Source organism: Dipodomys merriami, unplaced genomic scaffold (genome assembly GCF_024711535.1).
Source record: "Dipodomys merriami isolate MVZ:Mamm:240054 unplaced genomic scaffold, mDipMer1.0.p SCAF_328, whole genome shotgun sequence".
NCBI classification, from domain to species: Eukaryota; Metazoa; Chordata; class Mammalia; order Rodentia; family Heteromyidae; genus Dipodomys; species Dipodomys merriami.
Window position 1 is genome coordinate 290,197 of NW_027204804.1, and position 25,196 is coordinate 315,392.

Sequence of the window (25,196 nt, forward strand, 5' to 3'; positions counted from 1 at the left end):
AAGCAGCCAACAGCCCCTCCCTCCCATTCCTTCCTCCTCCTGCTCGTGGGGAGCAGGGCACAGACACCCCCTCTCAAATGGAAGGGAAGAAGACACTTGGTGTGTGTGGGGAGGGGTTACCTCATTGAAGTCCAAGGAGGAGTCATTGCACAGGGCACAGATGGTGGCCAGCTCCACCAGCCCGTCATACTGCCCTGCCCGGATTGGCTTATCATTCTTCAAGCTGGTGGTGGACGGGCAGGGAGGAAGGCAGGAGAGAGATGGCAGAGAAGAGGATGAGTTGCAGAGGGGCCATAGACAAGTGGACAGGAAGACAGGGAGAGCCGCAGCAGAGAGGAGCAGGTTGGGAAAGGAAGGCGGGAGATAAGAAGGAAGGGAAAGCTAGCCAGGGGCCAGGGATCTGGGGTAGGGGGTGCCGAGAGGAGGGGGGATGCAGGGATAACTTACACTTCCCCCTCAGGAGCATAAGTGGAACCGGTAATGGAGAACTCATTCAGTGAGCAGATATCACCGTCCACCTTGTCAATGATGAACATCTGTAGGGGGAGGAGAATATGCATGCAGATGTTGGTCTCAGGAACCTCTCCCTGCCCCATCCAGGCCGGCCTTCATTCTTCCCTGGCTTCCCCTTCCCCATCCCATGGCTTTGTGATCACGTTCTAAAAACCGAACTAATATCAAACCAGGCTGGGATGTTTTCACTTAATTAAAATAAGATGTAAGCCAAGAGCCAGTGACTCATGCCTGTAACTCTAACTATTCAGGAAGCTGAGATCTGAGAATCACGGTTTGAAGCCAGCCTGGACACACATACATATACCACATTAATATTACATATGCATATATTATATATATATATCAGATATCAGATAAATGTGTCAGCGACACATATATAAATCAATCAATCAATCTACTATCTATCTATCTATGGAGAGATCCTCTGATCCTAGGCAAATGCCTAGGATCAAAGTAGAGAAAAGATTAGGAAAGTGGCATTGTGGCTCAAGTGGTAGAGTGCTAACCTTCAGCAAAAGAAGCTCAGGGACAGTGCCCAGGCCCTGAGTTCAAGCCCCACTACTGGCAAAAAAATATTAGGTGCTCTATGGGCTGAGAAGGTGGCTCAGGGGTAGAGTGCTTGCCTTGCATACATGAGGCCCTGGGTTTGATTCCTCAGCACCACATAAGTAGAAAAAGCCAGAAGTAGGACTGTGGCTCAAGTGGTAGAGCGCTAGCCTTGAGCTGAAGAGCTGAGGGACAGCACTCAGACCCAGAGTTCAGGCCCCACGACCAACAACAACAAAAAATTAGATGCTCTGGCCTAAAAAGTATTGTTCAAGCTGGGTACTGGAGGCTTGTTTCTATGTTCCTAGCTACTCAGAAAGCTAAGATCTGGTGGATAGCAATTCAGAGACCAGATAAGGGGGAAAAAAAACAAAACAGCAAAAAACTAGGGCTAGTGGTAGCATACCAGCCAAACAAGCAAGCTAAATGAACACAAAAGCCTGCGTTAAAACCACAATACTACCAAAAAAATTAAGCTAATAAAAAAGCTGGGCACTCCTGTCGTCCCAGCTAGTAGGAGGGATCATGGTCCAATCCAGTTCTTAAGATTCCATCTCAAAGCCGGGGGCCAGTGGACTCCTGATTAGCCTGTAATCTCAGGAGGCTGAGATCTGAGGATCGAGATTCAAAGCCAGCCCAGCAGGAAAGTTTGTATGACTCTGATCTTCAAAAAACCACCAAAAATCTGGAAGTAGCACTGTGGCTCAAGTGGTAGAGCTCTAGCCTTGAGCTGAAGGGCTGAGGATCAGCACCCAGGCCCAGAATTCAAGCCGCACAACCAACAACAGCAACAAAAAGATTCTATCTCAACAGAAAAAGCTGGATGTGGTGGCATGTTGACTGTTAGATCAACTAAAGTGGAATCATAGATAGGGGAATCACAATCCAGGCTAATCTGGGTTAAAAAAGAAGAGGAGGAGCAAGAGGAGGAGGAGGAGAAGGAGGTGGAGGAGGTGGAGGAGGAGGAGGAGGAGGAGGAGGAGGAGGAGGAGGAGGAGGAGGAGGAGGAGGAGGAAGAGGAGGTAGAGGAAAAAGATGAAGAAGAGGAGAAAGATGAAGAAGAAGAGGAAGAAGAAGAAGAGGAAAAGGAGGAGGAGGAAGAGGAGGAAGAAGGTCTATCTCAAAATCAAATGAAAACAAAAGAGCAGAGCAAAAAGGGCTGAAGGCATGGCTCAGGTGGTAAAGCTCCTACCTAGCAAGCATGAAGTCCTGAGTTCAAATTCTAGTAGCATCAAAAAGCAAAATAAAAAGAAATGCTGCCGAGGATTAGCATAGCTGGGTGCTGGACCCTCTCATAATGGGACCTTTCTGGAGAGCAGTTGGCTGCATAGACAGGAGCAATAGGACCCACAGACTTGAGTTTGGAAGTAAGCTCTGAGTACACACACACACACACACACACACACACACACACACAAATACACATTATGAGAGAGGGGTCTCATTGTCTAAGCTGGCCTTAAACTCCTGGGCACAAGCAGTCCTTTTACCTCAGCTTTCTGAGTAGCTTGGATTATAGGCATGTACTACAACACCCAGCTCTCCTTCCTATCAACTGTATCCTTTGGCAACTCGCCAAATCCTCCAGAGCTTCAGAAAAATGGGGCTAATTGACCTTCCCCCAATGGCCTCTGAAAAGGATCAGAGACAGCAGGTGGCAATGAATGGGATAGAGACCGTTGCTCTAACAAGACCAGCTGATCCTTTGCATTGCTGGTCGGATGACTCTGTATCTGCCCTTTGAGCGTTTCCTAGACCAGGCCAAGAAGCCACCAGTGGTGTAGGGCTGAGCCCATGCTTGGAGGACTGGCTTCCCACCGCCCCTGACCTTGCAGACAGACATCTGGTTGGTGGTAAGGGTGCCTGTCTTGTCGGAACAGATGACGGAGGTGCAGCCCAGGGTCTCCACGGACGGCAGGCTCCGCACGATGGCGTTCTTCTTCGCCATCCGACGGGTACCCAAGGCCAGGCAGGTGGTGATGACAGCGGGGAGACCTGCGGAGAGGGAAGGCATGCTGAGAAAGGAACATCGCAAGGGGAGAGAGAGGAAGATCGGCTCTGGTCAGCTACCTAACAGTCCGTCTTATGCCCTGGGACCTGGAGAAGGTCTCTGAGGGAAAGCCCATCCTACCTTCTGGAATGGCCGCCACAGCCAGGGCCACGGCAATCTTGAAGTAGTAGATAGCTCCTCGGAACCAGGAGCCCCCGTGGACGGGATCGTTGAAGTGGCCGATGTTGATGAGCCACACGGCCACACAAATGAGGGAGATGACCTTGGAGAGCTGCTCCCCAAATTCATCGAGCTTCTGCTGCAAAGGGGTCTTGTCCTGCTCGGTGGCAGCCATCTGGTCTCGGATCTTGCCAATCTCAGTGCTTACGCCAGTGGTGGCCACGATGCCCAGGGCCTTGCCGGCTGCGATGTTGGTACCCTGGGGGAGGTACAGGAAGAGGAAGGAATCAGGTGAGGGGGCGGGGGACCCTTGTACTGTACCCCTCCTGTGCTGAGGGGCTTCTCATGCTACCAAATTCCTCTCCCAAGCCAGGGCCTCTGGCTTGATCGTCTCACAGCTGGTCTTCGACCACTCACCGAGAAGAGCATGTTCTTCTTATCCTGATTGACAGCTCGGGGGTCGGGGACAGGGTCAGTGTGCTTGATGACAGACACTGACTCACCTGTGGAGAAAGGGGCCTTAGAGAACGTCACCGCCTTTTCCCTGACTTCCTGCTCCTAACTCCCTCCCTCCCATGCAGGATGGGGCCTGCCTAGTAAGGGACCAAACCACCATCCAGGAGGAAGTCCCGCCTCTGGAGGAAGCTGCTCCAGGCAAAGAGGAAGTCATGACCCTTAGAGTTAAGACCTTGGCCCCAGTCCCCTGGAGGTGTGGACGCTGGCCTCTCCATCCCAGTGGAGCCACAGATGTGACCATGTTACTTCCATCTTTTTCCCAGAATCCCATGCTCCTCACTTGAAGAGTTTAGGAGGACTCTGGAGGAAATGAGTGCTTCTCTGGGTTTGTGTGAGCCCGTGTGCCTTTGGAAGCCATGGCCCATGGCTACCTCTTCTCCCATGTCTCCTAGTAAGGTCAGCTGCTACTACAGAACCGTGAGTGGGTTGCTCTTTATCTCCCTAGCATCTCCCCCGTGCCCGGCCACCCGGGTCACCCCCACCGAGTGCTCCCACTTAAGCCAGCAGACCTGTCAGGATGGACTGGTCAACCCGGAGGGTGGTAGATTTGATGGATAAAATGCGGATGTCTGCAGGGACTTTGTCCCCCACTGTGGAGAGAGCAGAGAAGAGGGAGGTCCGTTGGAAATGGTGCTTTTCTTCCTTCCTATAACCTCATCTCTGTCTGACTCCCTCAACTGTCCATCTTCTAGGTCCCAGAGTGTGCACCCTGGGCTTACATGAGACCCTCAGCATGTGGTCCTGACACCTCCACCAGCAACCCCCGCCCCCACCCCCCAGAAAACCACTCCAACTGTCCTCCTAATGAACTCTTCTCTTCCTACTGGCTTTAAGGATATGAAGGGAGCCTCCCAGAATCCCTGGGTACATAGTCCAGGCTTATTCAACAAACCCTGACCAACAGGCAGGAAAGTAGGGATGATCGAACTAAAAATCAAGAAGGATGGGAAAGGGATGAGAGAGAAGAGAAAAGCAAGAGAGGCAAGAGAAGAACTCAGACATCAGGACGAGTCAGAGGGAGGCCATGGCAGGGAGTGGAGAGGTCTGGCAGGACAAAGGTTGGAGTTGAGAAAAAAAAAAACAGGAAAGTGAAGCCAGAGAGGATGGGGGGGGGGGGCGGGGGAAACAGAGGAAAGGCAGGGACAGAGGGGTCCCAGAGGAGTGATTACCTCTGGAGGATACCCTGCTACACTCCAGAGGTTTTTGGGGGGGACCAGGGCCTCTGTCTCATGTTGCTCTGGTCCCACCGGCAACAGAGTCCACCCTCTTTCCTTTCCTGTGTTTCTAAGGTCCCACACAGACCAAGCAGAAAGAGGAGGGAGGAGGTAGACCACGGGTCCCGTAGACGCCCAGTCACCCAAGCTCAAGGGGTATTTATAGACATTCACGGCACTGACTCCAAACTGTCCATGAGACAGGGCAGCCCCGCCATGGGGCTCTGGGGTCTTCAGCCTGCCTGCCCTCTTTCTCCTCAGCTTCCCCCAGGGGGCAACATGTGTATGTGATAGAGGGAAGGAGGCCTAGAAAGATTGCTCCACCGAGCCAACGGCCTGGAAACACGGGAAGGCCTGCGCAGGGCAAATATAAAAACCGTTGAAGGGGGCAGAATACTAGTAATCTTAGCCACCCGGCCCCCACCCCTCCCCGGGCCGGCATTAAGTGTCCCTCCGTGGGGGCGGGGCCCTCCTTCAGCTCCCTCCTCCTGGTCCCGTGCTCCCCGAGCTGGGACCTGAGTTTCCCTTACATGGCCGGGGGCTTGAGCTTCAGCCCCCCTCCTCCCTTCTGCCCTCACTCCTTCCCCTTTAGAGGCCTCAAGGGCACTAAGAGGTCAAGACTGAAAGCTGACCAAGCTTGGGGGGCGGGGGGGTAGAAGGAGAGGGAAGCCAGGCCCAGAGCGGGTGGAGATGGGGCCGTTGGCAGGGACTGAGTTCCACCTGTTGCTTGCAAGTGTTAGGGGAGAGGAGGGGGAATAGGGGGTCTGCCTGCAGCCTCAGGGACAGGACTGGCTGTTCCTGCTGAAACTCTGCAAGGGAGGGGGTGCTGTGGCCCGAATGTCCTCGGGTGACCTCCTGAGGCGTCTGGGAAGGAGACACAGACTCCACCATCCTCTTGGGGCTGACCAGCCTCTCTCTCTTTCTTGGCATCAGACCCAAGGCCTCCCATCCTGAACCACTCAATCCCCATCAACTCACCAGCCACCTCCACGATGTCCCCGGGGACGATGTCCCGAGCCTTGATCCTTTGCACTGACTTGCGGTCAGCTCGGTAGACCTTCCCCATCTCGGGTTCATATTCCTTCAGCGCTTCAATGGCATTCTCTGCGTTGCGCTCCTGAGGGGAAGGTGGAGGAAAGCAGTTGGAAGGGGAGGAAGATCGGAGACTGGGAGGGAACTGGCTTGGGTGGACTAGAGAGGGGTGGTGGGAGGTGTAGAGATGGAGGCCCTGAGTCTCAGGAGAAATAGGGTTTCATAGAAGAGGCAGACTTAGGCGGCCACAGCATACATGTGTGTGTGTGCATGTTTGTGCACATACACGTGTGTGTGAAAATGTCACCTATGGCTAAAATCAGATAAGAGGGCTTTGGACAGAGAAGAAAGGAGAATCAATGAAAATCAGGAAACAAGAGATAAAGGAAGAAGAGGGTGGTATAATCAGAGAAAGAAGGAACTCAAATTAGTCTTTGTTGAGTTTTTACTGTGTGCCAGGCACTGTCCTGTTCCTCTGATTCAACTCACATATCAGGGTTATTAATCCTTTTTTTTTTGGAGGGGTGGGGGCTGGTCTTGGCGCATGGACTCTGGGCCTGGGCACTGTCCCTGAGCTTGCTCAAGGTGAGCACTCTACCGCTTGAGCCACAGAGCCTCTTCCAGCTTTCTTGAATAGTTTCCTGCCCAAGCTGCCTTTGAACTGTGATCCTCAGATCTCAGCCTCCTGAGTAGCTAGGATTACAGGTGTGGGCCACCAGCGCCCGGCTATTAGTCCTATTTTATAGATGAGGAAACTGAGGCTCAGACACATAAAGGAGTTTGCACGGGGTCACACAGCCAGCAAGTAACAGTGGTTCCCAGTCTCCCAGATTGTGCTAACACTATCACATGACCTAGCCATGTGAGAGGGTCAGAGGAGGGAGAAAGATGATGGAGGAGGAGGAGGAGGAGGAGGGAAAGGAAGAAGAGGAGGAGAAAAAAGAGGAGGGAGATGGGGAAGAAGAGGAAGAGGAGGAGAAGCCTAGAGTTGGGATGGGGGGTATCAGCATCACATCAGGTGGTGGGACAAGAAACATGATCAAAGCTAACCTGCCAAACCCCCACGATGGCATTGGCAATGAGGATCAAGAGGATGACAAAGGGTTCCACAAAGGCAGTAATGGTCTCTTCACCTTCCTCAAACCAAGCCAGCACCTGAGGAGCAGAGCAACGGAGAATAACAGGTCACAAGGACCCAAGTTCCAGATGCAATTGAGCCTGTGAGCAGAAACAGAGGGAGTACACAGGGGCGGGGGGGGAGAGAGCCTGCAGCCCCACATCTGTGCGAAGTTCTGTACACCGCTGGCTCAGAGCACAGGGGCACCGCCGCTGGCATGATTCAGCGCGAACCGGTCAGGCACATGGACAACTTTGGCTTTAACTGGGAATGCTTTCAGGTTTCTCTGACTGAACCGGTGGCTTATAAGCAAAGCTCTGGGATACCTAGGCCAACAAGCCCTAGGAACACATCCATCCCAGCCATCACTCAGGAGTCCAAAGCCCATGGTGAAAACTCAGTGCTCCTCATAGGCACCTAGCCCACCCACAGCCCTCCCCCACAGCCCTCCCCCACTGCCAAGGCTGGGAAGCTCTGATTTCACGAGGGAGCAGGAGCAGGGAGATAAGGTTACGGGGCCTCCTGTACACACCCCGCCCCAGCTGTTGTCACTGCCAGGCAACAGCCACAGGCAAATGTCAAGGAGCAAATCTGAGAAGGGAGAAGGGAAGCCCTGCCAATTTGCAGAGGCAGGGGCAGACAGGGCCTCCGTTAAAGAGACCAAGGGGCAGGGAGGCAGGTTTGCCTCCTGTGACTTATCTTCCATCTGGACTAAAAACTACGATGTTAAGGAAATTCCAAACTATAGGATGGCCTGCGGGGATGGTGAGGGTTGTGGACACTGGACTGAAGGTAGAGTCCCGAGGACAGGAGAGAGGTAGCCAGGGCTGTGAGGGCCTAAGGAGGCCCAGAAAGGTTAGGAGTGAGTTAGACTGGACTGATAATACGCAGGACTCCAAATTACAACCCTGATGGGGGAATGAGGCGCACAGGGAACCTAGATCTAGTCAGGCTTCCGCGTGCATCTGTAGTCAACTTCGCACCAGGAGTGCTTTCCCGCTTCTAGGAGCCAGTTTTTTTTTTCCTCAACCAATCAGCATTAGAGACCAGGGAGGGCGGGCCAAAGATGCCAGAATGCTGGGGATTGGTGGCATGGAGAGGTGCACGGCATGCTGGGAGTTGTAGTGCCCAGAATGTTGCAGCCTGTGAGTCCCAGCTGGAGCCAGGCACTTGGGGGGTAACCCGAGCCCTCGAAGCCCTTGAAGCTGTGAGGGTGGCTTAGTTTCAGTGTTTTGGCTGAGAACACACCTTAAGCTTAAAATAAAGCCTGCCCGTAGGGTATGGGGGAGGACTGGAATCAGCACCCCACCTCCCCCAGCCCGGGTTGGGAAATTGGGGATGCTGAGGGCCTGGACTAGGGGGGTCTGGGATGGTGATGGCTGTGAGCAGAGCTCTGATCCCCCCATATACCCCAGCCAGCCCCCTCCCAGGCTCCCCCCACACTTACGAAGGAAATGCAAGCAGCCAGTAGAAGGATCCGCACCAGGAGGTCTTCAAACTGCTCTACCACCAGCTCCCACAGGGACTTCCCTGGGGGAGAGGCAAGGGGAGGGAACCCCGGGGTTGAGATCTGAAGGATGAAGGTCTGAGACTGCATGTAGGTTAGGGGCCAGGGGTTAGAGTGCCCTGAATCCCTAGGGTGATAAGGACAGGCTAGCTCAATGCCAAAGAGCTGCAAGAACAAGAGTCTTTAAACAAGGCATCCAAGAACAAGTGTCTTTAGAGAACAGAGCAGCAGTTGTTCAAGGGTGGGACACTTCAAGGTGAAAGGGCCTGGAGACTACAGCCCCCCCCAAACTCTAGTCCTTGGGAGGAAAACATTGCCTTTTTTTTTTTCTTCTTCTTCCTCCTCAGAGCTAAGGACCAAACTCAGGGCATCACAAATGCACTTGTACTGAGTTAAATCTCTACCCCCAAGATGTAGCCTTTAATGAAGAGGGGGGTAGGACCTATAACCAGAGGGCAGGTAAGGGAGTGGCACAGATAGGGGGGAGGTTTTGTGGGAGCTCAGCGTTTCCAGGAACTTACCTTCCTCGGCAGGGAGCTCTACACAGAGAAAGAAAGAAGAAAAAGTACTTATTCATTTGGGGCTCCGCTTTATGCCCCTCTGGTACCCAGGACTCTGGTGAAGGTGAGAGAATCAGGCCACCATCAAAAGGGCACCCGAAGTTCATCAAGGTCATCCCGTAAAACCTCCCCCCAACTCCAGAGCTCAGGACCCCGTTTTCTCGGAATCTTTGCCCGGCCACGTGAGACCATGACCCAGTTCTCCCCCGGGACACCCTTCGGGGACAGTTCCCTTCTGTGTGCGCGGGAGGTGGGCGCAGGAGGGCATTACCAGCTTATCCCCAGAGGGACACTTACCATTGGGGCCGTATTTCTCCAGATGTCGCTTCACTTGATCCGGGGTGAGGCCTGTGGTCTCACTCACCCCAAAATAGGCCAAACATTCCTCTGTGCTCTTGGAGTGTGCAGCCTCCATTGCGCACCCTTCTTGGGGGGCCCAGGGGGCGATGTGTTCCTTCCGGGGGGGCGCTCTCAATTACGGGGGGGCCTTCCTCAACGTATCCACCTGCCTGTCTGGGTTTCTTCCTGTTTATCACCTGCCCCCCCCTCAGCCTTTTCTTCCTTCCACGAAGCTCTGACCCCTCTTCCCAATTCTAGCAGCCGGCCACCCTCCAGCCCCCAGCTGGTCCTTATGAGGGAGGAGGGGGGGCAGGTCCCCCCCTCCCTCAGGTCAGGGATTGGCTGGCTGGGACCCCAGCAGGAGGGGTCAGAAGAGAAAGATATTTCTGCTGACAGAGGGGGAACAGTGGGGCTGCAGCCTGAGATGTCACTCATGAGGCACGGGGGGGGGGGCAGGGAGAGACTGCGTTCTGTCATCTGCTACTGATGCCTACCCCCGTTGCCTCGGTTTCCCCAGTTGCCTGGTGTTTCTGGTTACGCGCATGCGCACGCCCCCATGCTTGCGTCTCCTGAATCCTCACACACCTTCCTCTCCTCATCCTTTTCCATCTGTCCATCCTCTTGCTCCTTCCCTTTGTCAGTCTCCTCCTTCACCTAGTTTGTTGAAAGAGCAGCAGAGATACCCCCAAGCCTTTGGGGGACCAAAGGGAGGGCATCTTTTGGGGGGGGTCAGGAGAAATGACTGTAGAGGGATAAGGGGAAGTAGGGAGGGGAGAGGGTCAAGGGAACAGGACAGAAGATGGTAACCCTACCCTAGGGAGGGGTTGCCGCAGCCATCAACAAGGGATTTAGTGTCCAGGGCCTGGTGAGCAAAGCCAGAACTGCCTGTCTCTCCCCTAAATTCCCCCCCCTCCCCGGCGCTTTAGCTTAGCCTCTGGGCACATGGCCTTCAAGCCCCCCCCCATCCTTGACAGGGAATCCCCCCCCAAACAAAACGGGACACGCAGGCAGCTAGGTAACCCAAGAGGCTCCAAAATGTGCTGATGGCAAAGCAGGATAACCATCTCAGGATGGGGTGGGGGTCACCCCAAGTCACCATAAAGGGTCACCTCCTTTCACACAGCACATCCTTTAACCCAAGGGGCTTGTAGGCCTGACTCCACAGGAGTGTGGTCTTCACGCTGCTGCAACCCCGAAGCATCTGGCATCCCAGAAAGGAGTAAGAATGGGGTCCTGCCCCCTGGGATGCAGGACAGGGTATACCTGGGGAATCTGGGGCAAAGGAGAGGCTCCAGAGGGAGCGAATGGGGAGGACCCACGTTTGGAGGCCAGGTAGAGGGAAATGAGGACAAAAGGAAGCTAGAGTTCAAGGAGCAGAAAGGCTGGGCTGCCTGGGTCAGAGGGAAGCCAGGGGAGCTGGGGGGAAAAGAAACAGCAGGGAACTGACTGGCCACAGCCAGGTGGGCGGGACCCCGGGCTGGGTGCAAAGCCACAAGTTGCTGCTAAGCGGCTGGCCCTGGTGTCAGCTTCCTCAGAGAAGCAGCTGCTCTGAGCCGCCCTTCCCCACCCTGCTCCAGTGTGGGGGCATCTTGCTTTCCACCAGGGCAGCTGCTGGAGGAGCAGAAGGGTACTCGGGGGTGGGTTACAGGCAGGGAAGGAGAGGCAGAGGAGAAAAGTTCTATGAGGTAGAGGTCAAAAGGTCTGTGAGGTCAAGCAAGCCTCCTCTCTCAGCCTCCATCCAGACCTTGTTTCCTGCAGAGACCCTGCTGTGTACTTTGCACTCTAGGGCTTCAGATCCTAGGCAGAGGCGGGGGGGGGGGGGGGGGGGGGTCGGGGGGGGGGGAAGCAGGTGTGTGTGTGTGTGTGTGTGTGTGTGTGTGTGTGTGTGTGTAATGGCATACCAAGTAGCCAGATCGTCCTGAAAGAAGGAAAGGAAGCCAGCTTTGGGGAGGGGTTATGGGACTAAAGGATTGTCCTCCTAGACGCTTCTGCCTGGACTTGGGGGAGGGACAGCCTCCTGGGTGAGTCGAGGACGAAGTGTTCTTTCCCTCCCCTTTTTCACAGTTCCCCGCAAAGCCCTCCTCCTGCAGCCGAGTCCTGCTGTGACCTGGGGTGGGAGTTGCTCAGACAATGGGGTCACATCAATAGGCACCCACATCTCAGGCCCCAGCTGGCCCCTCTCCAGCAACACCTGGAGGGAGGGACAGCGACACCCCGACACCCCGTCCTACGGCAGCAAGAGTGCCCAAACATGGAGAGGCAGCAGGCGGCAGCTCCAGTCGAGTCAGAGTTGTGCGCAAGGGACAGGCTTTGTAGCGTGCGCCTGCCAACGGGGCCCTTTGAGGTTATTTGTCTCTCCCTCCTCTGGTGTCCCAGAAGGACAGGCTAAAGCCAGACACAGGGCCCATGAGCAGCCAGGAGCTGCAGAAGGCTCGCCATATGGGGCACCTGGCTGCATGGGTGAGGTAGATACCAGGCACTATCCTGGACTTCTTCCTCCTGGGGTCTTAGACCCAGCCTTGAAAGGGTTCCTCTTGCCTGAGACCAGAAGAGTGATCTGCTTCTGAAGGACAGAACCTGGCCCATCTCTCGGCAATGCTAAACCATTTAATCATCTCTAAAGAAACACTTAAAGGGAATTGTCTCGTGGGCTCCTCCTTCCTGTGAACCATGCCCATTTGGGGAACGGCTGGGGGTCCTCATGCTCACCCCTTGTCCCCATCTCTGGAAGGCAAGTTCCCTGAAGGCTGGCGGGGTCTGGGGGAGGGGGAGACTCAGGGCACCAGTTGCTGCTAGATTAGGAGAGGATCAGACCTGCCTGCCCCGGGGCACCGCAGCCAGCCCTGGCTAGCTCTCCCTTTGAGAACACAGCATCCAGGTCTCCAAGTCTCATCCACCACCGCCCCCCTCCCCCTTACAGGGTCAATTCTATCCCTAGTCTCCCAAGGCCAAGATTTGGGGAGCCCCAGGGATGAGACAGTACAGGGAGAGCCAGCAGGCTTCCCTGGGCCAGCCCCTAGCCTGGGTGGCCTGGGTGCCCAGCTGTCCCCTGTCCATCTCCCCACAGGACACAGGGCCCAGAATAGCAAGGTCATGAGCATGGGTCGGGCCTCCTGGAGGTGGGGCAGAGGCTGAGGGGCATCTAGGGGTGGGGGGCAGTGAGACAGATGGCAAGAGGAAGGGGGTGGGAGGGCTAAGCACAGTAGGGTGGGAGTCTTGAGACTTTGCCCCTCTGGAGAGCCAGAGCGCCCTCTGTTGGAGGAGGGCAGAGCCACAGAAGGCATTTAGAGAGGGAAGAGGCTGGGTTCAAACTGGGGCACAGCAGCTCAGGTAAGGGAGGTGATCTGTGGGCTAGGGCGGATGTGGAAGCCCAACCAGGCGTCCATTCTTCAGACTTGCAAGCTGAACGTTTAAGGAAACTCAAAGGGAACCATATTACCCAGGCCACAGAACTCATGTCAGCCACATGGACTGAGATGCACCTTCAGATTTTACAGTGGATACCAAGGCCCAGAGTGGCCATACCTTGCTCATGGGGGTTAAGGTCTGGAAGCCAGTGCACTGCTACGTGGTCTCTAACTCCGTTCGGACAAAAGGGGCGGCCTGCCTGGTCTTGGGCCCCCCAGCAGCCAGCCAGACTGCCACATTTACATCACCCCCAACACAGACACTGAGGCCCTATCCCACCCCATCTCCCTTCCTACTTTTGTTCTAGAATAGGAAGCTTAAAAGTTCTGCACAGCTGGCCACTAGTGGCTCATGCCTGTAATCCTAGCCACTCAGGAAGCAGAGATCTGGAGGACTGAGGTTCAAAGACAGCCCAGGCAGAAGTCTGCTAGATTTCATCTCTAAAATGATCAGAAATGGGCTGAGAATGTGGCTTAGTGGTAGAGTGCTTGCCTAACATGCATGAAGCCCTGAGTTTCATTCCTCAGTACCACATACACAGAAAAAGCTGGAAATGGTGCTGTGGCCCAAGTGGTAGAGCACTAGCCTTAAGCAAAAGAAGCCAGGGACAGTGCCCCAGGCCCTGAGTTCAAGCCCCAGGACTAGCAAATAAAGTAAAATAACCAGAAGAATGCAGGGATGGAAGTGTGGCTCAAGTTGTGGAGTGCCAGCCTAGCAAGTGTGAGGGACCAAGTTCATACCTCAGTACTGCCCCTCCCCCCCTGCAAAAAAATTCAACACAGGAAAGGCTCTCAGTGACCATTAATGCTATTATCCACTGTCCTGTTCGACCTAGGACAGGAAACCTTTTTGCTACTGAGGGCCACTTGGAGATTTATAACACCATTCTGATGCCACACAAAACTATCAATATAGTCAGACAGCTATAGGCAGCTGACAGGAAGCATCTGTGTGGATCTTATCATGTACCAAATGATGTCAAGGGCCTTAAAAAATGGCCTGGAGCGCTGGGAGCTGGTGTCTTATGCCTGTCATTCTAGCAACTCAGGAGGCTGAGATCTGAGGATCATGGCTCAAAGCCAGCCGGGGCAGGAAAGTCCACGAGACTCTTATGTTCAATTAACCACCAGAAAACCAGAAGTGGCACTGTGGCTCAAGTGGCAGAGCACTTGCTTAGAGCTGAAGAGCTCAGGGACAGTGCCCAGGCCCAGAGTTCAAGCTCTCTGACAAAAACAAAAAACGAAAATCCTGGAGCTGGGAATGTGGCTTAGTGGTAGTGCGCTTGCCTAGCATGCATGAAGCCCTGGGTTTGATTCCTCAATACCACGTATATAGAAAAAGCTGGAAGGAGTGCTATGGCTCAAGTGGTAGAGTGCTAGCCTTGGGCAAAAGAAGCTCAGGAACAATGTCCAAGCCCTGAGTCCAGGAAAGGAAAAAAAAAAAAAAAAAAGGCCTGTAGCCAGGCATTGGCTCATGGCTCTAATCCTAGCTACTAAGAAGGCTGAGATCTGAGGATTAAGGTTCAAAGTCAGCCCAGAGAGAAAAGTCCCTGAGCCTCTTATTGCTAATAAACTACTCAGAAGAAGCCAAAAGTGGTTCTGTGGCTCAACTGGTAGAGCACTAGCCTTGAGCAAAGGGAGCTCAAGGACAAGGCCCAGGTCTTGAGTTCAAGCACCAGGATGGGAGCGGGGGGGGGGGGGGGGGGAGAGGCCTGTAGTCGGGCACTGGTGGCTCATGCCTACAATCCTAGCTACTCGGGAGGCTGAGATCTGAGGATCATAGTTCAAAGCCAGCCCTCTGCAGGAAAAATCTAAGAGACTCTTCTCTCCAATTAACCACCAAAAGCAAGAAGTGGAGCTGTAACGGTAGAGTGCTAGTCTTGAGCAAAACAACTCAGGAACAGCACCAAGCCCCAAGTTTAAGCCCTAGTACTGATGTGTGCCTGTGCACATGTGCACACACACACACACACACACACACACAAAACCACACAAATGGCTTGTGGGCCGCACTTGCATGAAGGGAATATGCTAGAAACCCCAAGACGTACTGCTGAGCTCTGCACACTAGCCAGCCTGCAAAGCCATGGCCCTGAAACCCAGCGCTCTGGCCCCTCAGCTCTGAAGCTCAGGTTCTGGGACAGGAGAGTAAGCCCTCTGGACGCCTGTCCCAGGCCCCACTGCAAAGACTGGCCACCACCATGGAACTGAGATAACCCTTTTATTGATTTATGCTGCTCTGTTTTGTTTAAAACAATAATGACAATCTTAATACAACTGACAGCCCTTCCCCCTCACCCTTTGCTTGGGCTGGGGGGTGGTTAAGTGGGGAAATGGCCCCCAGGGATGGGACTGAGCACAGGAGCCCCGCAGGGAGGTAATGGAGCCCAAGTCCCCAGTGGGGAAGGGGCACCTGTAGTGTACAAACTGGGGAGTTAGCAGGGCTCTCGAATGGCTGCTCGTACCAACATATATGCCCTTGGCTGACAAGGGCCAGGAAGCATGTGGGGAGCGGAGTCCCACTCTCCTCTATGTCCCCACCCCGCCTGGCCTCTCCACCGAAGGCTGGGGAGCAAGGAGAGTGGAGGGTGGGTGGGTGGCTCACACAAAGGAGTACTGGTTATTAATGGCTCTGGGATGGCCCCCTTCTTCTCTGTTGCCCCCTAGTGGTAACTGCTGGAGCTGCGCTATCAGGGTCATGGCCGCGTCCCCACCAGAGCCAGCACCACCCTGGGCCTCCGCTCCAGGTGCTATGGCCTCTTCCAATTCCACCATGGAGACCAGCTCAGCCAGGGGGACCAGCTCTTCCTGGCCCCCTCCACTGCCCGCTTTCTCTTTTTCTTGCTTCTCTTTGGCTGCTGTGGCTGCTGCTGCCGCCACTTCTGGCGCCCCCGCCGCCTCTTCTGCCCCAGGATGTGGGGGAGCTGTCCATGGAGGGGGTTCAGGGGCCTGGGGTGGGTCATGGGAGGTGCTCGGCTCTGGATGGGAATGGTGAGAAGACACTGATTGTGGAGGGAGGCGAGCTCTGGCAGCGGCCTCCCCTTCGCTCGCCCCCCCCAGGAGCCATGTGCTATCTCCCCCACACCCGTCTCCTGAGCACCCCCCCCTCCATGAAGGATGGATCATGGGCGGCGGTGAGAGGAGGACCACACTTACACACAGTCACTCGCTCCGCAGGGCAGGAGGGTGGAGGAGGCCTCGGGGTAGCATCCATCTCCCTCGCACACCCCTGCATGGCTCGCGGCCTGCTCCCGGCCTGGGGGAGGGGGTAACGTGGGGACAGATGGGGACGTTGGGGTGGGGGAAAGGGAGAGATCAGACAGGGACCATCAGACATCAAGGGAGGAGGGAGAGGGGGATCACCAAGCATCCCCCACGAGGGCAGGCAGGCCCAAAGCGAGGAGGTCACAGTGACGAGGGCAAAGACAGGGCTGGGAGGATGAAGCCAGGAGACAGACGATGATGGCACGGGGGAGCCAATGGAATGGGAATGCACCAGCCCGCTCTGCACTGCTCCTGGCCCCGGAGGAGCCTCGGCCTGCCTACAGCTCCGCCTTCCTCCATCCCTGGCCCGCACACGCAGGCCCCCTTGCCTAGGGTCTCTACGGCCCCTCTCCCTGACGGCCTGGCCTCCATCCCCGCCCGCCTTCCTGGCACACACACCTCACTTGCTGGGTGCGCGGGCACCTCCTCCCCGGCAGACCTGCTCTGCTCACCCTGCGGCCGCTGGGAGGGCACGTAGCTGACGAGGACCACGTCACTGGAGCCTCCAGACTCGAGAGGGATGGGGTGCACCCGGAAGTGCTCGAGCATATCGAAAATGGACTGGAACCACAGGTGCTGGACCCGACACTGGCCCTCCTCGTTGAGCGACAGGCGCAAGTGCTGAGGGCAGGAGGAGCCAGTGAGGCCGAGGCCGAGGCCCCGGCCAGCTGCGGCTGCAGCCTCGGCCCCGCGCACAGACGGCGCGCTCCGCGGCTTCCTTCGTGGCCACTCACCTTGGCCTTGCCCTGGAAGTTGAAAGTGAGGACGTACTCGCCCCGTCTTGTCTCGCTCTGACGGACCAGGAAGACACCATGCGAGCTGGCACCGCCTTCCAGCACTAACTGGGCAGCCTTGAGTCGAGAGAGCATCCCGTGGAACCAAGGGTACCCTGAGAGGGGCTGGTCCCCCTCGCCTCCCTCCGACTCCCCCTGGAACAGGAATGACCCTTCAGGAGGGAGAGAGGGAGGAAAAATTGGGGCGTCAGGGAGGCCCTGCTCTTCCTTGGTCCCTCGGCCCCTCTGTCCCCCCCTCCTCCCAGCTCAGGTGCACGCTACTCCCCAGACAAGAGCCTCAGGAAGGCAGGCAAGCAGCCCTGGCAAGACACACATCACCCTCTGGTACCTGTGGCTGTTTCTGGAGTGTCCAGGGGAGGGTAGGGGGCTGAGAGAGGATGAGCTGTCCCTGCTGGGGGGCCCTCCTCAATGGGCATGCGAGGGGGCAACTCTGGGGGAAGCAGTTCCATTGAGTCAAAATGGGAGGCGGCAATGGAGGCAGAACTGGGGGAGATGGATGCAGAAGGCCGATCTGAGAGGCCCCCGTATGCCCCTAGAAGGAAAGGGAGGAGGGCAGGGTTGAGGGCTCCACACGTCACTTCTGGAGACCTGGTTCTGGTCTGCTTCCCCACTGGCAGTGATCCCTGATAGTATGGACCAGAAACCTCCAACTTAACGCTTGGTGCACTGCTGAGGGGCTGCAGCTATTGCAAGGAGGTCCTAGGATCTAAATGTCCCTATGTCTTTTCTGAATCGTCAGGTGAAAGACGGTTACAGATGGTTCAAATGTTTCACATTAGAGGAGCCTTTTGGGGCTTCAGGTGTGGCTCATGGGGTCAAGTTCAAACCCCACTACCACCAAATAATAACCGAGTCCCTTGTTTGGCTAACAGGACAAAGCTCCTAACACTAACAGGCATCAAAAAATTTCCATCTGGCCGGTGCTGGTGGCTCACGCCTGTAATCCGAGCTACTCAGGAGGCTGAGATCTGCAGATCGTGGTTCAAAGCCAGCCCAGGCAGGAAAGTCTGTGAGACTCTTATCTCCAATTAACCACCAGAAAACCATAAGCGGCACTATGGCGCAAGTGGTAGAGCACCTGCCTTGAGCTGAAGAGCTCAGGGAAAGCGCCCAGGCCCAGAGTTCAAGCCCCACGACAGACCCAAAAAAAAAAAAATTTTTTTTTCTATCTGCCAGGTGACACACACTCAGGAGGCTGAAGCAGGAAGACATCAAGTTCAAGGGCAGCCTAGCTATAGAGGGAGACACTCGCAGAAAAACTAAAAAGGACCTCAGTATGGTGTCTCACACCTCTAATTCTAGCTAGTTAGGATGCAGAAGTGGGAGGATGGTGGTCCAAGGCCAAACAAGGTAAAACTTAGCAAGAACCTCTCTCAAAACCCGGTGTGGAGCCTGGTGTGGTGGTGCATGCTTGTAACTCTAACTACTCTAGAGACAGAGATAGGAGGATCATGGTCTAAGGCCAACTCAGGCAGAAGTGGAAGATTGTATCTGAAAAACAAACTAAAGTAAAAAAAAAAAAAAAAAAAGGTTGGGAGGCCAGGCACCAGTGACTCATGCCTGTAATCCTCGCTATTCAGGATGCTGAGATCAGAGAATTGTGGTTCAAAGCCAGGTTTAAAACCATCCTGGGCAAGAAAGTCCGTGAGATTAGCTCCAGAAGAACCAGAAGAGGAGCTGTGGCTCAAGTGGTAGAACACTAGCCTCAAATAAAAACACTCAGGGCCTAGGACCTGAATTCAAGCCCCAAAACAGGCACTTAAAAATAATTAACTAATTAATTAATTAATTGCTGTGGGGGAAAAAATAGCTCCAGTAGTACAACACCTACCTAGCAAGTGCCAGGCCCTGAGTTCAGACTGCAGTACTGTGAAAACAACTACAAAAATATTCCTCTTCTGTTACTCCCCCTAAGCTAAACCAACTTGAACTTGATCTTTCATTGAACCCATGTGTTCTTTTTGTGTGTGTGCCGGTCCTTGGGCTTGAACTCAAGCCCTGGATGCCTTCCCTGAGCTTTTTTTGCCCCAAGCGTAGTGCTACAGCTCCGTTTCCTGCTTTTGGTGGTTAATAGGAGATAAGGGTCTTTCCTGATTGGCTTCCTGTGTGGCTAGAATGACAGGCATGAGGCACTGGCGCCCAGCCCCCATGTGTTCTTTACTCCAGCCCATTTCATCTATTATACCAGCTTCCCAAGCATCCTGGCCGTCTTCCTCCACCAGGTCTCTGGGCCAGCCTTCACCCCCTTCAAGCCATGTGCTCTCACCTGCTCTAGGAAGCAGTCTCTCTATTCCTCCTTCCCTGTTCTCTACCTCCTGAGGTCCCAAGCTGCTTGTTTGGGAGGCTACAGCGCAGACTCTCTGTTTTAGGAACTTATTTTTTCTGAAATCAAGAGCAAGGTCTTACTAACCTAGCTAGACTAAGCCCACAATGGACAAGGAGCTCATCTCAGACATCTGACTCTCCTGGAGTGTCCAGGGGAGGGGAGAGGGTGCCCAGCGTAGGACCAGCCATGTACAAGGACTTCCTGAATGTCTGCTGAGGAGCAGGCCTGGGCCTACAAAAATGTCCACTATTGTGCCAAGAGATCAGCATGTGTGGAAGGGGCTCGGGAACCAGGTGGGTGGAGCCCATCTTTGCCACAGTCCCTCATGTGACCCCAGAAAAGCTTCTTCCCCCTTCAGGGAGCCAAGACCACTGGATCTAATGATCCGGAAGGTCCACTCTAGCTCCAAGAGTCTATGATTTCTTTGTTCCTTCGCTTAGTACCATCATTGGTTTAGGCATTGTGAAGGTGAAACTGAAAACAAGGGTCAGGAGAAAGGGAAAGGGTAGAGTAGAAGCCAAAATGGAGAAAGGTGAATTAGGCTAAGGGTGTGGCTCAAGAAGTAGATAAAATGGATTGTCTCCTTATGTGTACAGGAGAGTCTGGTCAGGCCAAGAAGCACAGAGGCAAAAAAAAAAAACAAAACAAAAACTTGGGAGTCTTCAGCAGAGATACGGAGTAAGAACAACAGTGTTCGAGAAGCTTGGAAAAGAGAAATCATTACCTGCGTGGGCCAGCACGGGAGCCTGTAGGAGACTTACAGAAGTGGAAGGCTGGGCATAGAAAGCTGCATAGCTATGAGTTTGCTTGGGGCCTGTGTGGGCTGATGATGGTTCTGTGGCCCGAAAGTGCTTGGCATATTTGAGGCCAAAAGATGAGGACAACAGGACACAGGAATGGTGTGCTCAGAAGAGTCTCCAGAGAGGGAAAGGACAGGAGCCTTGCCCACGGGGCTGGGAGACCTCCAGGCCTTCGAGGTGCCACCTTACCCTGTGACAGGCGCTCATTGCTTTCGCTGGGTCCCAGCAGCAGGTCCTGGCTGGGCAGACTCTCTGAGTGATTCAGGCAGGGCAGTTCCAGACTCTCTGTGTTCTCCCTTGTGAGGAAGGAGGCCCCCGGGGCTAGAGGGAGGGTCATGGGACGTGGACTGGTAGCCGGGCAGGGTCTGTAGAGATAGGAAAAATGCTGCTGGCGAGAAGATCACCAGGAGAGAGGTACAAGAGTGCTCTCCATTCCCGCCCAGGCCCATCCGTGACAAAGGCAGGCTCCTCACCCTGGGCTCAGGCATTCCTGGATGTCAGTCACCCAAGCCTTCACATGGAGAGCATCAGTCGTCTCCAGGATGTATTCCGAGGGGCCTTCCACCTACAGGACCCAGAGGAGGGAGGGCCTCAGCCGGGGTAGGGGATGGGGAGGAGTCCCATGACCACATCTACTCCTAAGAAGAATGAGACCATCTCCTTTCTCTAGCCCCCTTCCAGAAAACGCAAAGCCACACGCTCTAGCCGTGGCTGTTTGTTTACAATGTGCCAAGAGCTTCCTCCCTGGCATGAGTACTCCCTGGGGACAGGGGTTCCGTGTTCCTACCTTCACCACGAACGTGTTTTCCCGGTCGGGCATCTCCAGGGCTGTGGTTGTCCGGACGTCTGTGATGGTCGAGCAGGGGATGCTGAGTCGGGGCCGTGATGCCTTGGCGGGAGAAGCAGCAAGAGCCAGTTGATTGGTGTGCTGAGATCTCTCCCTTCCCTCCACACATTCACCGTCCTTTTTAGGTCTCTCGGGGAAGTTGGGGACTGCTGTCCGGTGCTGCCCCACCAGCTAGCAGTGGCTAGCTCAGAGGGTCAGCAAAGCTATGTTCTCTCTTATGAGGAAGAAAAGTTCTGTTCCTGGCTGATGAGCCCTCTTGCTTACCTACAGGGCTGCTGATGAACCCTCTTGCTTACCTACAGGACTGCGCTACCACTCTGGTTGCTCTTATCACTTGCTCAGACACACAGACACACAGACACACAGACACACACACACACGCCCCCCCTGGGCTCACCTTGGGTGGTACAAAGAACTCCAGGCGACTTCCTCCTCCTCCTTCTCCTTCACTCCGAAGCAGTAAGCGACACTTCTGCCACTGAGGCTGCCCTCCTCCTCCTCCTCCTGAGGTAGGCCCAGATGCCCCTCCTCCCCGCCCCACTCCAGCAGGGTCGGGAGCGGCCTCTTCAGCCCCCATGAAACTCAAGAGCTCTTCCCTCTGCACCATCCCTGCTCCGTCCTTCAAGGAGGCCCCTCCTCGACTGAGTCTCAGCCTCTCAAAATGGTGAGTCCATCTCTCCCCAGGGGACGTGCCATCACTAACCAGTCCCCTACCAATGTTCCCAGCCCCACCAGAGGAGTTGGAGTTGCTGTTTCCACCCAGGACTGGGGTGCCCGAAGAGGTCTCCAGGGGCCCAGCTGGGGAGGGAGGCTCAACGGTCCCCCGCCACTGTAAGATGCCACGGACCGAGCCTCGAACCGAACGACCCACCGAACGGAGGGAGAAGCGTTTCTTAAGCTTCGGCTTTGAGGAGGTTGAAGAAGAGGAAGAGACGGAGGAAGGGAGGGGGCCGGCCAGGTCCTCAGATGATCGGGAAGGGCCCAGCACCGCCAGGGGCCCACCCACCCTGCAGCTCTCAAGGGACAGGTCGTTGGGTGGTGGGCTTTCCAGGCCAGGGCTCAGGGGGGCCAGGACAGGTGGCGAGAGGGAGCCAGAGGCCCGGGCCACCTCGGCTTCAAAGTGCTGCAGGAAGAGCTCAGCAAAGCGGCGGGAGAAGGCAGCCTCTGCGCCAGGCCCCGCGTACTGTGGGTGGGAGGCCAGGTAGAGGCGGAAACGGCGGGCAAAATCCAGGGCCGCAGCCCGAGCATGGGACTCACAGAACTCCCGCCAACTTGGAGGAGGAGGTGGAGGGAGAGGGGGCGGGGAGGGGGAGGCCCCATCCTCAGGGGAAGGGGCACCATTCATGATGGGCCCCAGGAGGAGGAGAGGGAGAGCCTGTGGGGAAGGGCAGCAAAGAGGGAAGTGGCCAGGAGACACAGGGTGAGCGGCAGCAGCTGCAGGAGGAAGAGAGAGGCACATACACAGAGTCACTGCAGAGGTGGGACGGGGCATCCCAACCCAAGCCAGAGACCCTTCATGTGGTTCATCCCCTCAGAGGACAATCGGGGAGAGAACCCAAATGCTTCTCCCTCTTCCCGATCTGCACACCCCACGCGCCCTAAGGCTGTCCCCACAGGATTTCTCCGGCTGCCTTTGTGACCTCTCTCTCGGAAAGTGATCCAGGAGCAAGGGAGGTGTGGAACACTTCCCTCCACAAAGAACTCCAGGTTACCACTGCCCTTCTCTTAAAACAGATCCTCCACCACCTGTCACGCACTTCCCATGTGCCATTCCAGAGGCTTCCATGGAGTCATCTTACCTTTCCCTGGGAGAAGATGTCATAACCTCTCATAGGAGAAAACCAAAACTCAGACAAGCTTTACAACACTGGGTCCACTCTGCTATGCTTTCGAGTACCCAGTCTCTGTCCCCAGGGCTTGAGAGAACCCAAACTGCTTACCACACCAGCTCACCAGGGACTGATGGGATATTGGAACCATCCAGCTTAAAGAGACCCTCCCTCAAGTATCCTAAGTCCAACTCGGAGGTAAGAGTTTGTTCATTCAAGACATGGACAGGGTGGCTCAAAGCAGCTGTCATTATGGAAGCTGAACCCATCACCCAAGCACTGAGGGAAGGAAATTTGGAATGGGTACAGGGGGCTGGGGGAGGGCTTTAGTCTGGGGCCTAGTGGCAGCAGCACCATAAAAAAGAAAGATGGCGGGGTGGGTCAAGTCTTTGCTGACCACAGCATAAATTCAGTCATCACAGGGCAGGCTCTGGGGCCCTAGGATTGTTGATATTTTCTACCCCCAGGGAATGTACCCCAAAGGCTGGTTAACCTGGCAATGCCCAAGGCCATGGGATTTGGAGTCAGACTTGGGCTGAACCCCGGCTCAGCCACTTGTTAGCTGTGTGATCTTGAACAAATGACACATCCTCACTCAGCTGCAGTCTTCCTGTCTACTGAAACAGAGCTAATGATCCCTACCGTTGATAGGCATTGGAAGAAACGAAATGAAATGGAACATCAGTGCTTGACACAAAGCAAACACGAGAAATGACTGCCATTATTACTCTCTTTGGGGGGGAGGGGGGCAGAAGGGGACTAGCGTGCTAACTTTCTAAAAAAGAGAAAAGAGAGAAAGAAAGCAGCTTCCCCAAATGTCACAACTAGCAAGTGGCAGAGCTGGGTGTAGAATTTACAACCCGAGGCTGCGCCACACTGGAAGGTGTGAGAGCCCCGGGGACGCTCAGGTGTCTCCCCCACACCAGCAGCAACCTTCACCTCCTCCTGCTCAAACCCACAGTCAGCCTCGAACTCTGCATTCTCCCCCTCCCACCCCCCCCCCGCTTTGGCCAGGACCCTAAACGGCTCAGGCGGCCCCCACCATAAGGACAACTCCAAATCCAACCACCAGCAGCCAGGAGATGCGGGAGGCAGAACACCAGGGGAATGGAGCCAAGAGGTGCAGACACTGCTGAGATGTCCCCAGCCAGAGGCCCCTCGGCCCGCACAGGCCCACCCAACCCCCCCCCGCCCCCCGTACCGCCCAGCAGACCCAATCCCCTCCCAACCCGCTGACCCCGCGGCTTCGGCGCCCGGTGACTCAGTTTCCCTCCTGCCCATCAAGACTCCACAAACACAATTTCCCGGTGCACCTGCCTTCTGGGCTCAGTTATGACATTTCCCGAAGGGCGGGTGGTGGCGGGTGCAGGCTCCGCTCCCGGCTGGGACCCTGCGGGCCTCGTGGTCAGTGCACTCGGCCCCGGCCCTGCTCGCGGGCCGCCCCCCCCCCCGCGCCCCTTCCCGGGGCCCTGCGGTGCCGCACTCCGCGAGCGCCCCCCGGCCCCGGGCCCCCCACGCCCACTCCTCCCAGGGCTCCTCTCAGGCGCCGGGGGTCGGGTCGCAGAGAGGAAGAGACACTGGAAGAGGGGGGGTTCCGGTTCCGGTCCCACCTGCATCTCGGTCCCCGCGGTTAGCTCCGGAGGCGGCGGCGGTGGCGGCGGCGGCGGCTCCCGCTCCCTGCGCCCCCCGCCCCTCGGCGACGAGCGCCCAGCCCGGATCTGCGCATGCGCAGGGACCCCCCCCCCCCCCCGCCTCTTTTTTTTTTTTTTTTTCCCCTCCGGAGGAAGCGACCATAGAGAAGATCGGCGAGAGAGAACGGCTCCTTCGGATGCACTTCGGCCCCCTCCGCGCCGACCCCTCCCAGAGCCGAGGAGCCCGGGGAGCCTGGCGGAGCTCCAGATGCTTCTGCGGCTGCGACTCACAAGGAGCACTGAGGTAGCCGCGGGAAGGCCCTCCGCGAGGAGACTCGGGACGGTGGAGAGCCGTCCACCATAGAGAAGGGGATAGAGTCCCGAGCCCTAGCGGCGTGCTAGAGTAGCCGCCGAGCTCGAGCGCCGGGGACCAGCGAGACGATGACGGCGCTGCCGCGCGCCGGCCGCGGCCTAGAGCGCCGGGGGACGCGGACGCTGCCCCGGGCCGCTGGGCCGGAGGAGGAGCGGGTGACCTTGGCGAGGCCCTGCGAGAAGATGGAGCCCGAACCTAACGACCTTGGCTTCTCCGCGGAGAGGGGTCAGGCGGTGGTGGGAGAGGGAGTCCATCTCTGAAGTCGGGAAAGAAAGATGGGGAAATAAACAGTGAGGTCGGATTCGGACGTGCGTCAAGCCGGGAGCCCGTGGCAGGGTGATCCCAGCTACCCAGGAGGCTGAGGTCTGAGGATCGTGGTTCGAAGCCAGCCCGGGCAGGAAAGGCCAT

The 25,196-nt window shown here is 55.9% G+C and overlaps 2 protein-coding genes across 7 annotated transcripts in view; both read right to left on the reverse strand.

Annotated features, from left to right (window-relative positions):
- The window catches only part of LOC138841705 (sarcoplasmic/endoplasmic reticulum calcium ATPase 1), a 16,075-nt gene extending 6,305 nt beyond the window's left edge, over positions 1-9,770 (reverse strand). Inside the window, exons 1-11 of the mRNA XM_070042491.1 lie at positions 9,476-9,770; positions 9,140-9,157; positions 8,559-8,641; positions 7,045-7,149; positions 5,941-6,079; positions 4,258-4,338; positions 3,650-3,735; positions 3,194-3,491; positions 2,891-3,057; positions 448-536; positions 121-223 (exon numbers count right to left, since the gene is read on the reverse strand). Of these exons, the coding sequence (XP_069898592.1) occupies positions 121-223; positions 448-536; positions 2,891-3,057; positions 3,194-3,491; positions 3,650-3,735; positions 4,258-4,338; positions 5,941-6,079; positions 7,045-7,149; positions 8,559-8,641; positions 9,140-9,157; positions 9,476-9,593 (1,287 nt within the window). The 5' untranslated portion in view covers positions 9,594-9,770. The remainder of the gene's footprint in view (positions 1-120; positions 224-447; positions 537-2,890; positions 3,058-3,193; positions 3,492-3,649; positions 3,736-4,257; positions 4,339-5,940; positions 6,080-7,044; positions 7,150-8,558; positions 8,642-9,139; positions 9,158-9,475) is intronic.
- A 5,356-nt stretch (positions 9,771-15,126) lies between these two features.
- Positions 15,127-24,478, reverse strand: LOC138841707 (SH2B adapter protein 1). Of its 6 annotated transcripts, none has more exons than XM_070042495.1 (9): positions 24,395-24,478; positions 21,353-22,389; positions 20,896-20,997; positions 20,582-20,673; positions 20,298-20,473; positions 17,311-17,514; positions 16,923-17,134; positions 16,641-16,809; positions 15,127-15,902 (listed from the first exon to the last, which is right to left on the reverse strand). In XM_070042495.1, exons 2-9 carry the CDS (start codon positions 22,298-22,300, stop codon positions 15,526-15,528), a joined length of 2,280 nt encoding a protein of 759 aa, XP_069898596.1. In that variant the 5' UTR covers positions 22,301-22,389; positions 24,395-24,478; the 3' UTR covers positions 15,127-15,525. The 6 variants fall into 6 exon arrangements, with proteins under 6 accessions (XP_069898596.1, XP_069898597.1, XP_069898594.1 ...); XM_070042496.1 differs by lacking the exon at positions 24,395-24,478 and adding an exon at positions 24,102-24,227; XM_070042498.1 differs by lacking the exon at positions 24,395-24,478 and adding an exon at positions 16,081-16,180 and having other exon boundaries at positions 15,797-15,902; positions 21,353-23,770.
- Between the last annotated feature and the right edge of the window lie 718 nt (positions 24,479-25,196).